At 35.4% G+C, this 16543-nt stretch overlaps 2 protein-coding genes across 2 annotated transcripts in view; both read left to right on the top strand.

The window, feature by feature from the left end:
* Window positions 1-2325, top strand: part of LOC116710396 (uncharacterized) — a 44829-nt gene extending 42504 nt beyond the window's left edge. Inside the window, 3 exon segments of the mRNA XM_032549418.1 lie at window positions 917-1065; window positions 1250-1346; window positions 1431-2325. Coding sequence (XP_032405309.1) covers window positions 917-1065; window positions 1250-1346; window positions 1431-1536 — 352 coding nt within the window. The 3' untranslated portion in view covers window positions 1537-2325.
* Window positions 2326-8075: 5750 nt separating this feature from the next.
* Window positions 8076-15167, top strand: LOC116710797 (uncharacterized). Its single transcript, XM_032550039.1, is given in 17 exon segments — window positions 8076-8403; window positions 8698-9027; window positions 9298-9523; window positions 10923-11029; window positions 11122-11212; window positions 11425-11469; window positions 11926-11952; window positions 11955-12040; window positions 12695-12751; window positions 12847-12879; window positions 12881-12908; window positions 13006-13214; window positions 13543-13596; window positions 13697-13748; window positions 13884-13979; window positions 14393-14431; window positions 14521-15167. Coding segments are annotated over 16 exon segments (1818 nt in total). The 5' UTR covers window positions 8076-8403; window positions 8698-8919; the 3' UTR covers window positions 15081-15167.
* Window positions 15168-16543: the final 1376 nt, after the last annotated feature.

Genomic DNA, 16543 nt, shown 5'->3' with positions numbered 1-16543 from the left:
TATGTAGTACAGGGTAAACAGTCTAGCATCATAGGGTGGAGGACTAGAGGAAATGAGAAGCCTTATAGTCTGGGAGATTTTTGCATGAGGAGGCTTTCATTGACAAACATAAGGAGAAAGAGCCAGGAAGTTACTCAAGACGTAACGTAGAGCCAGATTACAAGGTTAATATAAGGCTAGGAGGAACACTAGGACACTCTACAAAGAGACACAGCTGACTAAACGCCACTTCAGTTGCATTCAGGTGCTGAATGACTGGCAACCAGCTCCTCTTAAGCTCCTGTTGAAGGACTGATTAGAAGCAGCTGTGTGAGCGATCACTGCTCAGCCCTGCCACAGAAACACAACACATGCAACCAGATCCCTGACATACAGCTAATAAATAATTCTTCTACAGAATTATTTGATACATATAAAGATATTAAGACCCCAGCAGTCAAAATGCAATAAAAACTATTGTACATTTTATGTCTCTCTGAGTGAGCTCTCTGTTGTTTTGTGTTTTTGTCATGGATATGAATCATGCTTGCAGCTTTATCAGATAATCTTAATTCATTTATCTATATTGTTCTCAACTACAAATTTAAAGCAATAAAGTTTTTATTGGTAATTCTGATTTAAAAATAAGATAAAGTATAAGAGATTAAGATCCCTGATCAAACTAAACTATGAATGAACTTTTGTTGGTATACATAAACATACATAACACTTACATAACCACATTTCCATACCAGACAATATAAAAACCTTCTTTCATTGGTTGTTATATTTCATATCAGATATATGGAAAACATGCATGCCTTGGGTTTCATCCCCACTGTTACTGAGGCAGAACTGTCTTGGGATTAAAGGTGTAGGAAGGAAAAGCACCCAAACGTAAGAGCTGGTTGTGATTTTTTTTTTTTTTGTCTTCTAGTCTTACAGTGACTGCTCGAGGTCAAGAAACAGAGGTTACAGCAGAAGACTTGCACATTGTCATCTTAGTTCATCAGAGGGACGGCAACAAATTCCTTTGGCCTGTTTTAAAGAAGAGACCGACTGCCAGCAACATTGATGGGATTCTAGGTGAGTATGTTCACCCTTCTGTGTAAAATACTGATTTTTCTTTTGTTTAATAATATTTTTTTTTCAGCAGTGTTATTTTATAAATGTTCCCTGCCATTTGGCTCTTTGAAATTACACCCATGTAAAATTTTCATGATGCTTAAAGTGCCAAAGTTTTGACAAGCTTGTGTTGTTTTTGTTCGAGTTTTTATAGCTTCAACGCCAGCTAATTTTACGGTGGAACCAAAACCATACCTCACATTACTGAAGATCCCAGGCATACCTGATAGTGTAGTGTTCAAGTAAGTTTTTTTTTGTTTTTTTTTTTAAATTTGTCTATTAGAGCAACAATCAGACTGTGTTTAAACTCCTGTTTTGTTTTTCAGTTCATTTGCAACCGACTACAGTGTGACCTCTCCTGTGACTGCGCAGTGCTGGCTCACAATGAATCCCTTTGTCCTAGGAAAACCTCTGTATTTTTATGTTGTATAACTGCTCAATAATTCAATTCAAATCAGCTTATTTTATGAAATAATGTTGAAAATTATTTTAGAAATAACCAAGGCGTGAAGTAAAAAGTACCAAAAAGATTACAATCTTCTTTTTTATTGGTCAGACAGTGCAATTAAGAATAGTGAACACATTTGTGTTTTTATCTACCCCATAAACGACGAAAAGAAATGTAAACATGAACAACTTTCTAACAAACGACTTAAATGTAAAGGTTGATCGGGTCTGGTGGTGTGAGGTCTGGTGACAATCCAACAGTGTGAGTTATTCTTTGATAGTTTGATATCCTGTAATTATGTTTCAGCCTCTTATTTTGAAGTACAAAGGAAGTAGTCCTTAATTTGCTGTTTAATGTTGAAAGAATCCACTAAGTAAGACTTTTTACTAATTGGCAGTAAACAGGTTTCATTCATTTATTTGAAATGATCTGTAAAGAAAAACTAAACACAGAGAGAAAAGATACAAGGATTTGTTGGCACTGTGAGATAATGTGCCTGGCTAACCAATAAAGATGCTAAAATTAGCTTATGTTTCAAAGGCTCTTGAAGTTCTTAAAGACTGTTTTTTACAAGTCTTTAATGCTTTTGATAATCAGTTCAAAAGCTGTAATTCTTACACATAAAAAATAAGACCTTGATAAGTCAGAACATAAAAACAGTTCACAATTTTGTTCTGTGATCTACAGTATGTTTATGTTGATTTTTTTTGGCATCACAACCACTTGATAATTTGATGAGCATGACATCTGCTTTATTAAATCTGAAAAATAATTTTATTGTGTGTGTCTAAGTCACTTTTAACACACTTTGTTCATATTTGGTGAAACAAAACAAATATGGTTATACTTAGTTTTCAGTCTCGTCTTGTTTCAACTATCCATTCACGCCTACTCAAAGAGGTGAGTAAAACAGACACTCAACTAAACTATTGACAAATCAAAACCACTGACCCGACAACACGAAATGGAGAAACTTAAATATTGGTTGATTAGGGCTTTCATCCACATTTCTTTCTCTGGAACAGAGGATACAATCCTCTGTCAGAGGATAAAATAAAATATGAGATTGATAGAATTATTTGGGCAGAAAAAAATTGTTATATAAGAAAAATGCCAAATTGTGAAGTCAGTGTGAAACCAAAGCATATGCATTTTTTTAAATTTATTTCTTCTGTCTCGTCTTTACCTACTCCTCCTGTAGGTGGCATCATGGCTCTGTTTATATATATCAGTATATAATGCCTTTATAGAAGAATTAAATAATTTTATAAAAGTATATATAGTGGAGAGAAAATGGATAGATATTACTATATGCAATATATATTACGATATTATTATCGTGATAACCTATTTTTTATATTTATGTAAATTAAATAAATTAAATATAAATAAAATAAAAATAAACCTTTTTCCTCTACAGTCAACAGAGTCCCATCATTTTGCCTCTTGATGCCCATGTTTGAGTTTTGCATATTCATGCCCAGATTTGTGAATTTGAATTTTGACTTTTATTTGGTCCTTTGGTGCTAGAGTTTTTAATCGGCCAGTGAACTGGATTTAGTAACAATCAGTGGTTTAAAAGGACTGCAATGCAGAACAAACTAACATGTTTAGATTGTCACACAGAGGACAGATTATCATGGATTTACAGCATCCATTCACTGCCTGGAGGCAACCAGTTTGACTTTGTTAATTACTGTGCAGGATCCTCATGTGAAGCTTTGTTTCGTCATTCAGTCGGGGCACTCAGATGACACGTGAACAACAAACATTCCTTAACACGAAAACAACCCTCAGCAGTAGCTCTAACTACACAACATGACAGAGAAGCAACAAGTGTAATGCCTGAAAGGTCTTAATTTAAAATATCTATTGATTCAATTTTAACTCTTCTGAAATTCCAAAATCTTGCAAACGTTTCCACTGAATCTTGCACAACAAAGAAACACTCGTAGACTGAAAGGAGGCTTCTTACGTAAAATCTGACTGCACAGGTCTGAGCTGTAATTCAGTCTGGGAGAATGTGAAACACCCATTTCAGTTACTGACATCAGTCACCACAGAGATTATTCCTGTGAAAGAGGATTGACTCAGAAAACTTTGTTCTCTCATTACACCAGCTAATAAAGCTTTTATTATGCTGAGTTACCGTAAAGTTGAGGTGGTTCTGGCACCTGGTCAGGCTAATAGAACATTTGGACCCTGTGGATTATAATAGGTGGCCATTGTCCTATTTAACTTGAAATCAAAAAAAGTAATTAATGTTTTTTTTGGCACTTTCTGGTAATTTCTGTTTGGTACAGGCTTTTTATTTCATTTTTATGCGAGAGTGTAAATGATTATTAAAGAACTATTTCAACAATATCAACCTTGTGCATTTCATAATATTTGTTACCAACTCCATGCTGCAGGAGATCTTGTTTCTGTTTATAGCTTAAAAGGAATTGAATAACCTAATAACATAATTTGCTTGTGTCACCTCTTGCAGAAGGTGTAACTGCTTTTCTATGTTTTTCATTGTTCAATGTAAGCAGCTATATATTAATTTCACATTTTGTGTTGTTGGACTGAATCCAGATTCCAGATTTAAAGTGGGCAGATAATGAAGAAAATCAGTACCAAACTAAAGATTATAGAAAGAATTTGTTTTGATGTATTGAACTTTGGTTTACTTTTGTCACTTTGGGTTTTAGATAATCTAACGGCTTGTTGTTGTTTTTTCAAAGATGTGTAACTTCTGTTTACTTTTGTGCTTAGTCAGGTTCTGCTTTGTCATTGTGTCCCTTCTTTTGCGTTTCTTCTGTCTTGCTAGTAGGGCCTCCACAACTGTGTCCTACCTCCTCAGGTTATGAGTCTATCCTGTTTCTTGTTTTATCAATCAAGCTATCATTATGAATACATTTGTTATAGAAATTTTGTTGAAGAAATGCCACGTAAGAAAGGAATTATTTGATGAGGAGAATTACTTTTGCATCTTTCAGGAATTGTGCTTATGCCCTCAGTTTCAACGAAAGTGTTACAGTATTACTGTATATATTTTAATCAAGTAGCTGTTTTCCCTTCAATTGTTGAAAAACTTAAAAAAATGTTACTTCCTGATTTACCACCTTAGGTTGGGCCTTTGCCTCTTTTAAAACTCCTGCTCTTTGTGAAACTGCACCTTGAGGAAGTCATTACGACATCTATTAACTTGTTAACAACATTTTTACCAGATTTACACTGAGAAGTAGCTTATGCCATAAGCTCAGCAGATACACAGGTCCACCAGTTGTTTGCCATTTGCTGCCTGCTAGTCTGAAGGAGCTAGCCAGCAGCTCCTTCAGGAGGCTTGGAAACTGCAGCTCAGATGAGGAGCTGCACCTCAAAAGCGGTGCAGGATCCACCCAGATATTTTACACACAGCTAAATGGTTGCTAGGTGAAATTAAAGGATTTCTCAAACATGCATGAAAGAATCAAGGCAACACTCCATGTATGTTTTTTGATGAGGGGATAACATTATAGCATGATTTAAAGCTAAAAAAAGTCAATTTTACGCTTCAGCATAACAAGACATTTTGAACAATTTCATGCTCCCAACCACATGGGAGCATGAAATTTGGGTGGAAAAATTTAACTGGCCTGTATATTGTTGAATTTCAATCAGAGTGAAGCCATGGCCTCTCATCCAACATCACTGTCTGACCTCACAAATTGGTTTCAGGAAGAACGGTCAGAAATTCCCATTCATAAACTACAACAGAAGAGTTGATTCTACTGCAGCTCAAAGGTGGGCCAACAACATTTAAACACTTTTGATAAATAAGATTATTTCTGAAGTCCACATGTGCTTTGTTTCAATTTTCTTGTGTCCCTGCAGTCTTGCAACTGGTTCATCATTAAATTAACCAGATGCAAGAGCACAAACATTCAGAGTTTAGTAACGTTTTACTGAACTTTACAAGAGATAAAGTTCAGTAAAACTTTACCTCTTGTTCATGCTTGAGTTCTCCACAGCAATTTACATTTATATTTTGTACATTTTAAAAGTATTTTGCATGTTGATTGAAAGTAAATGTACCCTTTCCTCATTCTCTTGTGACTCACCTGTCACTGACTACAGTGTTGCCACTTGGAAGGACATCCCTGAATGATTTCCCCATTGTTCTGTTTGTTCTGTTTGCATAGATCAAAATAAACAGGAAATGTCCAAATAACATGTGGCAAAGTATTTTTTTGCGAATTACCTGAAGAACTTGTAGAAATTTAAAGCCATAGAAGAATAAACAGCGTAACAAACAGCTCAAACAAGACTATTACTGCAGAAAGCCTTGACAAAGTCATACATACAAGTAGCATTGAGGCTTTTGTGTAATTTAGACTGATTATTGCCCAGGTGCTGAGCTTCGCAATCTTTAAAGAATGCAGGAAATGCAACCTTGAACTACAAGCAGCAAACAAGTTGTCAATCCACAATCAAAAGTGAAAGCAAAGGCAAGTTTCTGAGAATAATATGATGTTTGTTCTGAATTGCAATGCCTTCAGGCACATCTCTTTATGTCTAACAGAAATTTAAACAATATAACGTTTGAACAGTGCCTCATGCAGCTTCTCAATAGTGTTTTAGTTTGTTCTCCACTGTTAGCTCTAAGGTAATAAAACATCCTAAATGTACAGAGTACGGAGTACTTGGAAAAGTACTCATACCTCCCAAACCAGTTTTTACAATTTCTTTCAGTCACAAACTTAAACTCTTATTAATCTGAGATTTTAAGCAAAAGAACAACAGATACATTTATCTTGTATGATGTATGCTACATGTAAGTGTAGTTTTGTACGTGAAGGAAAACAACACATGATTTTTAAGGGTTTTTTTTACAAAACAAACTGAAATGTGTGTTGTATTTTTCCACTTTAGTTTGACACTGAAATAAAAAGCAGTATAGGATTTAATCTTGGTATTAGTACAAATGTTCTATGAAGGTGTTAGACGTTTGTTATAAATATCAATAAACAAACAGCATCATGAAGACCAAAGAGCACAGCAGACAGATTAAGGGATTATGTTATTAAACAAAATTTCAAGCTTGGAACATATGAAGTAGCACCATTGAATCCATCATCTGTAGGTGGAATAAGTCTGATCCTTATGGAGAAGTTGCACAAAAAAACACATCTATTGAAAAAAGGGCAAAAGAGATCATGTTTGCAGGTGGACATAAACCAGCTATGTGATGGAGTAAACATGTGGAAAAAAGGGCTTTGGTGTAAGACCAAAATCTGAATTTCTGACAAACAATATGTAATATGTTGCTGAAAACTAACACATCAGCCTGAAATGCCACAATGGCCTGAACTTATAGATCTCTAAATCAAGTCTGAGGTCTCCAAAACACTTCACACTACATTCAGACATTCATCCATTCATGCACACATCCATACACTGATGGCAGTAATCTACAATGTATCCACAGATTCCCTGGTTTAGACCGACAGAAGGGTTGGCTGCCATGCGCCGGAGCCAATTAAAACCAAATAAACACAGCAAATGTAAAATTAAAACATGCAAATTACTCACAAAATAACCCACACATATCATTTTTTATATGTACATCTATATATATGTATATATACTGTATATAGATGTGAAAATTGAAGTGGCTTGAACAAACTATTATGCAAATAAAGGAATAAAGAGGAATAAAGGGCCTTTTGTTAACCCTCTATGGCATGGCGTTGCCCTCAGGCAACAAACCACATATCTGTACCTCACATTGCTCCTTTATTTTATTTTTTGGGGGGCATGATTTTTGACATATTTTTGTCCAAAAAAAAGTTTTTTCATGAATATAGTTTTTGTTTGATTTGTATTTCATTTCTCATAATCAGTGTAGAAAATCTTGGTGTTCTAGACCAATGTTACCCTGAGGCAACAAACCCAAATCTGGTTCCAGGAGGTGTCAGAGTCCGATTTTATGATTGACATGTAATTAGGGACCACCAAGCTCCCAAAGAATGCAGGAAAATATTTTTTCCCCCCAAAAATAAAAAGTCATGCCATAGAGGGTTAAGATCTCTCAAACTGTAGGAGGAGCTTGTTATGCTACATTTCATATTTAGTCATGGTTGACTAAACAAAGTAAATATCTAACCTATAAGTTAGAAATTACAGTAGTCATTTAAAAATCTGTAACCCCCTGCACCCTGGCTGCACTGTATTAAAAAATCTCCATCTCCTAAAAGTGACATATCCAGACACCATCAAAACTAAACATTAAGTATTTACATGGTCATTTCCATAGAGGAGAATATTATTTTGCATTTGATTCAAAGTGGTCAGACCAGTTGAGCTCCTACAGAAGGCAGGTGCTCCTGAGCAACCTCTGGCACACTCCCCAGTCAACAAACCGCCTCATAGTTAGGCTCAAAGGTATGTGCTTTCTTAAGAATGAGGACGATAAACTTGTTTGTCAGGAGACAGATTACCAAGTGAAGAGGAAACAGACTACCCACTGTTCACAAACCCCATATGAGACGCCGATTACTAGAACACACACAAAAAAACAGACAAATTAACCCATTTTTGTACTTGTGGACTTTAACCCTTATGAATCTGTAAGAATAAAGACAGACAAACAGGAAGTTCCAGGATAAGGTGACGCTTAATCAGAAACAGGATCATGAAAAGAGAGTGAAGGGAGAAAGAGAGGTGAGAGAGAAAAGAGGTGGGGCATATTCTGAGTCAGAAGAGCGACATGTTCTGTGGCGCACATTTCTTATGAGTCATTAACTTGCTAGTTTCTTGTTGGAGCTGCAAGGAGTTTGACAGACTGTGGAAATATAAATCTCATTTATCATGGATTTCTAAACAAAGTAAGTAAGAGATATTTAAACAAGATAACTTTCCTGATTTGATTTCAAGTGTTAAACTCACATTGACTCGTTACTTATTTCTTTTTTTGTTTTTCCCAATCACATAGATTATTTGCTGGAATTTTCTATATGAGTTTTAAGTGGATAAATGGCCTTAGATGGATAACTTGTAAACTTAATAAGTGACAAAGTTTTAGTCGTAGAACACATAGGTTTTCTGTTCAATATATTGCTGTGTGTGTTCAAGAAAAATAAACAAAGTAGCCTAATATGTGTCTCTTTATTCTTTCTCAGGTTGTAAACAGAGTTGAAACCCAGGACACGGCCTCAGTCTGTTTGTCTCGGTTCACTGCTTCCATAGCAACTTCTGCCAGGACTATTGCAAGTTAATTTATTACCAAAAAAAAAAAAAAAACATCACAAGGAGAGCAACAATGCACCTGCCAGACTAGGCTGCTGGAAAACAGTTTGTACAGAAATATGCTATAGGCCTCATATATGGAGCTTTGATGCAAAATGTTTCTTTTCAAATTTTCCCTCTGGTGCATCGTCTTCAGCCTGTGTTCGTCAGCCTGCGGCTTGGAGTTCATAGAATATGACAGGGATGCAGTTATTTGCCAACAGGTATTTTGTGAAGTAGCGCTTGGATGACAGTCAAGATGACACTTTTTAATTTCCTTTTACTGTCGGCATAGCTGCCTTCGACTTTTAATTTCCCTTGTCACAGATAAACTGTTTCATTAAAAAAAGTAATCAAAAACTGATAGCGAGATATAACCATCTGCTAGCATGTTGCCCTACATCAGTGTTATTAACAGAACAAACAAAATTTGCTGTCTGTTTAGTTTTATTGACTAAACATACATCTCTTCCTCTCAATTGTCTCTTTTCAAGGCATTTTCTGACTGCACCATCAGAAACGGTCTTTATGAACAAAAGGACAACCATGTTCAGTTTGAAGCATCTTTCAAGCTCTGCTGTAAGGCCGAAAGAAACTGTGCACTTTGTCTTGTGCTAGAGACAGAAATCAGCAACATCCCTATGGATAAAGATGTGGAAAACGACAACCACTCTGGCACTGATGAGGAAGATGACAATGAGGACACAACACTTGAGAGATGTAAGGTTTTATTTAACCCCTTTGCTACTCCTTAGTCTGATCTGCAAACATGTTCAATTTGTCCTTGAGTAACAATAATATACCAATCTCTATTCTTGGATTAAAATAACAATAATAATAATTGCTGCTTTTTATTTCACAACAACTCGATAAGAAAGGGTTAACTTAGATTGCAATGTGGCAAATGCTTTTAAGGTTGGCTACAAGTTTTAAACACATCAAAAGAACCTTTTTCAGTAACATTTTATTTGACGGGTTGTGAATAAGACATGTCAAGACAGTCATAAACATGACATAACACCTGTCATGAACATGAGTAAGTCTTCATGAATATTTATGACTGTTGTCATAAAGTGTCATTCGGTAAATCATGACACTTTTAATACAAAGTTGACATTATTCAAAATGTTTTTGTTATGACAACTTGTCATTAATCAAGAAATCATGACCTGACATAAATTTGTTATAAACGTATTACTGATTAAACTTTAAGCAGATCAACATAAAATACAGGCAGAAATATAGCTAAGTTAACTAATCAACACACAGTACAACAATACAACACTACAACAATGTTAAAAATGGATAAACAGGTAAATTAAAAACATAAAAATTATTTAAAACCAAGATGGTCTCGGTCTGGGACTGTGGTGGTTTGAGAATGAGATTACTACGAAATTATTAACAGGCCTAGAGGGTATTCTGAGGACCTAATATAATAATTTCAATCAGGTGAACGGGAACAGAGACAAATCTGAACATGAGGGACATCATGGAGAACCACTGACACATCTTGTAAAAGTTAATTAGTAATATCTTCCACTTTTATTGTAAGAGATCTGCAACTCCAGGACAAGCAGTCGGTAAATCATTAAAAGAAACTGGTAATTGTCATTTCCAGTGAGGCAATTTTCAGCTAATTGTCAAAGACAACACCTAAAGTGTAAGATGACTATTTTTGAGATCAGTTCTGGAGTCAAGTGGCATGCAAAACATTTGCTGATTGCAAACTGGATTTTTCAAATCCAGGTGGCAACCAGTCAAATAATCAAGTATAATTATAATATTTACATTTGGATAGAGACAAAGTTAATGACTCTCAGAGAGTTTAAATCTGGTTTTCAAAGAGAAATTACATAAAATGGGCCCTCTCTATGTGTCAACTCTCAAACTGAGTGAATTGATGTTTGAAAATGATAGATCAGAATGATTGAGTTACAGCATGTCAGCAAATAAAAAAAAGATAACTTTACTTTTGTTCTTATATTCATTTTCCACATATTAGACAAACAAAAGAAAAACAAAAAGCAGAAGTTGTTTATTGAGATATCAGTTGTTTCACTGCTGTCTCAGTCCTTTCATTGCCTCACCTTCGCTGTGGTTTTTTCTGTTGCAATAGCTTCTGTGATGGCATGTTACCATGATCCAGCCAGCACCATACCCAGATGCAAGAAGGTGGAGTTTACAGTTAATTACACCACTCTTGCTCACCAGAACAATAGCAAGGTACTGTAAATTTCCACGCAGTTTGTACGGCTGAAGAGTTTAAACTTAGGCACCTCGTTCACAGATTTTTTGTACATGTGTGATCTTGACAGATAACCATTGTGATCACAGACAAGTTTCATTTCGGAAGCCAAATAACCGTTTACCCCAACATACGACTTGATGCACCTTCGGAACAGAATGGTACAGTGTTAAACACTTAATACTTTATTTTATTATTATTTCAGTTTATGTCAAAATGTAAGCTGAAATAAACAGTTAGTATGTAGCAATACTTATGAGGGCACTGTTTCACCACCAAGTTTCAATTGCATAACAAGGAACCGGATGATTTCCTTTGAGCAACAGGTCAAAACATGTTCAGCAATATGATACACGTTTCTCTTTGTCCACAGTGTGTTCCCAGGAATCCTTCCAGCAACGCATACCCATGTGTCCAGGTAAACAAAACAGAAAAATCAAACATTAACTGAAATTAAGTTTTTATTTTTTGTACAACATATACAGCTTTGGAGAAAAATGAAGAGACCCCATTGAAAACCTCATGGTTGTTCCCCCAAATATTGATTTCTGAACTCTTCCTGAGTTAAAACATTAGTGTTGTTGTTTCTAAATTAATATGAATTGGTTTTCTTTGCATTATTTAAGGTCTGAAAGCACTGCATCTTTTTTGTTATTTTGACCAATTCTCATATTCTGTAAATAAATCCAAAATCTTTTGCTTGTAACTTCAGACATGTTGTCAGTAGTTCATAGAATTAAATAATAATGTTAATTTTACTCAAACATTTACCTATAAAGAGTGAATTCAGAGAAACTGATCATTTTAAGAGGCCTCTTATTTTTTTTCCAGAGCATGTTTGAAAACATGACAATATTTACTTTCAATGTTTCAGTGCCAAAGTTCCGCATCGAACCAGTTTTCAAGAAAATTATGTTGAGCTGCAGATTGTGGGCAACAATTCCCGTCCCTCACTCTGCATCAAATACGAGGAGAACGGACGCTGTCTGGTTAGTGTTACCTTTATGAATGGGTTCAGTTACAGGATGGGATTGGGACTATAGGTGTAAAGTCTTAAGGAAAATTGTCAAAGTAATGTTTAGGAAATATTAGTAATAATATATCCAAAAAATAAAAATAGTCAGATTTATTCATTCATAATTCATTTAGGCTTGTTGAACAAAAAGCAGAATAACAAAGCTGGAGTACATTTTAGACATTTTAACCAAAGCAATTAGAAAAAATAATTACTTTGGTTATTATTTGGTTTTCAGTTTTGTGCTTAGTGTCAATTCTGATAAACATGTTGTTTTTGAAGACTAAACTTTTCAACCTTTTCACATTTTGTCATTTTGTTCAATTTTTATTTTTAACTATGACATGGAAAAAAAAACAGAATATATATATATATATTTACAAATATCCTCTAAAAAGACTCTAGAGCATCTGTCTACTACCAGGGTGTAATCTAGACTTGAAAGCTCAGGAACTGTCAAACTGGATGGACAGCTTCTGTGTTGATTTGTTTTAAGTCCCCCAAATGCTGTGTGAATAATATGAATAGTTGCAAAAATGAATCAGCAAATTCAACGTTTGGTGTAGCCCAGACTACAATACCGGCTCTCATTAACACTGTGATGTTGTTTATTTCTGTTCCTGAATAGAGTCTGGCCCAGACCACCATCCCCATTCATTCTGTGGCACCTTGCATGTGCATACAGGTTCTCTTATTATTTTGCCTAAACCATGAGATATCAATAGTTACTCTTGTTTTTACTAATTTAATGACATGCTTTGGTGTATTTGTGATCTTTAGGTATGGGATAAAGATGATGAGGGAGCTGTGCGCTTCTCAATTATGCCACTTTGACAAAATAGGTAACATTGTCTCTTTGAAATGTTTCTCATCCTTTTCACAACATTAAGCAGAGGAGGGTAAATCATTTGTAACAATGTCTTTTTTTGTCATTTAAAGGATCGCCACCTCCTTTACAACACTTAAAGTCGAAAAACGTCTCGGTGAATGTGCGCCTGAGCAAAATGGGTGACAGAAACACAGTGCTTTTATGGAACCTTACTGCCCCCTGCAGGCTGGATGGTGAAGTGTCGCTTTGTCTCAAACCGAGCAGCAGCGAAAATCTTGCTGGTGTGAGCAAGTGGAAACAAAACAGTATGGGACTTTGGGTAAGAACAGCATTAAGTACATGAACAGTGTTGTATTTCTTTGTCTTTCTTTAAAAAGCAAAATATATCATCACCAGTTTTTGGCCTAATTAAATTATTTTTTTCCCCTGTATCATTCTTGCTCATTTCTTATTTGAATTCATTAAATACTTTTAGTGCTTAAATTTGTACAAAATTCTAACAATAACATTGCAAACATCATGAGCGCCATTATTTGCATACCTCCTGGAAATTCAAATCTGAAATAACTAGTGATATTGTAAACAAAGCTCTGGAACATTGTCAAATGCAAAGTATGACTAATACTTTACTTTTGTGTACCCTTCAGGTAAAACAAGGAGCATTTGAAAACGTTGATGAAAGCATTTCCCAGTGTGTGATGGTAAATATTTACACAAGCCCTCCAGTCAAATATCTGCATAAAGCAAACATGCTCAGTTAGCAGTGTTTAATAACTCAACTATTTTTAATTATTTGTGAAGGTGAAAATAAACAGAACACATCAGGAATTTGGTCCATTTTGCACGTCTGACAGTAAGTTTGAAAAGTTTAGCTGCTAATTCTGGTAGCAGGATGGTGTTTTTTTTCCTTTCTTTTACAATTCAGCCACAACTTTTTTTATTTGAAAATTTTGTAAAAACGTTATTTTTGAACCTGTTTCTATTGCAGCTAGCAGATGGCGCTGGACTCTCCTGATTGTCAGTGTTTTGCTGGTTGGTTGTCTGACAGCATTAATGATTCATTTCCTGCGTGATTATGTGAAGAGTAAGTTTTATTTTTTATATTTTATTTAAACCTTCCAGGATTTCTCTTTAGAAGCTTGAATTACCAAAACAAATTAACTTCTTGAGGTCATTCTTTTTTTTTTTTTTAAATGCACATGCTTAAAAATCCATTTGAAGAAATACGCACAAAAAAGAAAGTGCATAGTCCAACTTACCCACAGTATAATTTATAACTTTATGATAAAGCATTGAGTGTTTGTGTTGGAATTTGCCCCCAGCACATCTGTCAAAAGCTCCTTTCATTTGCCCTATAAACCACGCCATGTTTATTAGATTTTAAAACCTCTTTGCGTCATACTTTTTGAAGCATCAAATATAAGAAATATAGATATTCAATCAGCAGCTCTGCTAAATCTTGAAGTATATTTATCTTATTTACTCTGACTTTTGCAGAATGGGTGTGGAGCTGGCGGCACGGTGGATTCGTAAGGAGTAAGTGTTTTTTTTTTTTTTCTATGTGAAATCCTTTTGTTAATAATCATGCAGCACATCTCTGAATTTAGTTTTCTTTTTCTCTCTAGTTGGCAGGAAGGGCCATGTGGTTCTGCTGAGCCCCCCAGATTTGGATGACACTGTTTCAGAGTCAGTTTGTCTGCTGGGTTCCCAGCTCTGTAGCCAGGGCTTCAGTGTGTCTGTGGATCAGTGGTGCAGGAAGGATCAATGCACAATGGGACCTCTGCCATGGCTCTACTCCCAACTCCAGAAGCTGGACAACATGGGTGGTCGGGTTTTGCTGGTTCTCACCCAGAAAGCCTTAGAAAAAACTGAAGAGTGGACCCTCTTGAACAACAACGGAGAAGGAAGGGATCAGCAACAGATGAAGTCACCTTATTCTGATCTATTTACGGCCTCGTTGTTCATCATTCAGGCCCACAAGAGGCTGGGCAGGGTGGCCGAGCGCTTTGTTCTGGTGAAAATCGACTCCCACCAAACACAGAGTCACAGCAGCGACGGGAGACTTCCAGAGCTGCTTCAAGGGCTTCCTCTGTTTCTGCTTCCCTCTCAGAGCCAGTCGCTCACAGCTGAACTGATTGTAGAAGAGGCAGAAACGACAAGGATAGGCTGGAGGAGGAATATCTGAAGCAAGTGGAGGTTATCAAAACCATTTTGTTAAAACACCGTGGATGAATTTACAAAAAGACGTCATATAAAAAATACTGCTGCAGAATCAACATGAAGGATATGCTTATCTGGACTGAACATAACGGAGAAGAAGGGGGGCTACAAACACTGAGTCTTTGGTTTGTAAAGAAGTAGTCCTGAATTTTAAAAGTGAGGTTCTGGTGCCAGGTTTTAGGCAGTTATCTTAGATATCTTAGAGTTGCATCAGACAACTATTTTGGGTTCTTTATTTAGTATACAGCCAGGTTAGTTTGTTCTATTGACCAAATCTAAAGACTTGATTGACAGAGACCAAATCCATAACAGAATTTGGCCATCTTAAAAGAACTAAAATCTTTAAACCACTAGATCAATTTAGGTTATTTCTGTTTCATGAATCTTTTAAATTGTCCTCATGTTGTACTGGCCTGTTATTTATAGAGAAGGTGATGGTTATCTAACCAGGAAGTGAAGGTTGTAGGTAGTGTGCCTCAAATGATGTTCCTGTGTGAAGTTAGTACAGAGAAAAAAGCTAAACACATTTTTTTCAGTCAAAGTAGTTTCTTAATTGTGTAAAAAGTGAAATGTGTAAACATTTAAGTACTTAAACAGCTATAGTACTATTACTTTTAGTCTACTTTTATAGATGACAGCTACTCTGACTGAAAATGCTTTCATGTTCCATTTTTTGTACTTTTCACACAGGATGGTCATTGGTGGCACACTGTCTCTTACCTTCACTTTCTGTGTAATTAAAAACCAGCTTTTGTGTAAATAACCCACCAACTGCAAACATAGTGATGGTCTAAGCCTAACAAAATAGCGTTCCCTCAAAATGTTACGACACTTTGAGATTAAATTTGTTGCAGGATCTTGTGCTTTGCTACTGGCCCTTCTTTAAGGGGCTTGCTTCATCCTCCAGGACCAACTATTTTGGATTTATACTAAACTGACTACTACGATTTTCTACAAGTATAATAACTGCTTACAACCTTTTCACAGAACCTCATTTCAATTACACAACCAGTGCTATAATAATGTTATAATGTAATATTCTTTCTTTAAAGAAAGACTGTGTTTTGGTCTTCTCTCAGTCCTTTGCTGAAAATCTGAAATATGTTCCTGAAGCAGGTGACGTGCAGCGTCATGAATAAATCTGAAGGGCAATAAGCACATAAATATGTAGACAGGTAAATTGTAATTTATGGCTTCTATTTTTATTGTAAATAAATTGTAAATAGGGATTTTTTTTTTACTCATCTATGAATACTAGCTTCAAAGCTATAACATAACCTAATTGTAAATTTTTCAAATTGTAAATAATAATCAAATTACTATTATGTAATATAATAGAAACAGTCTTTATTGTCCTGCAAAGGGGAAATTGAAGTGTTTACACAAAAAAGTTCTTAAAGTGTTTAAAACGATATATAAAGATTGATA

Source organism: Xiphophorus hellerii, chromosome 20 (assembly GCF_003331165.1).
Source record: "Xiphophorus hellerii strain 12219 chromosome 20, Xiphophorus_hellerii-4.1, whole genome shotgun sequence".
Lineage (NCBI taxonomy): Eukaryota > Metazoa > Chordata > Actinopteri > Cyprinodontiformes > Poeciliidae > Xiphophorus > Xiphophorus hellerii.
The sequence above is the reverse complement of the archived record's forward strand: the minus strand, read 5'-3'. Positions and strand labels throughout refer to the sequence as shown.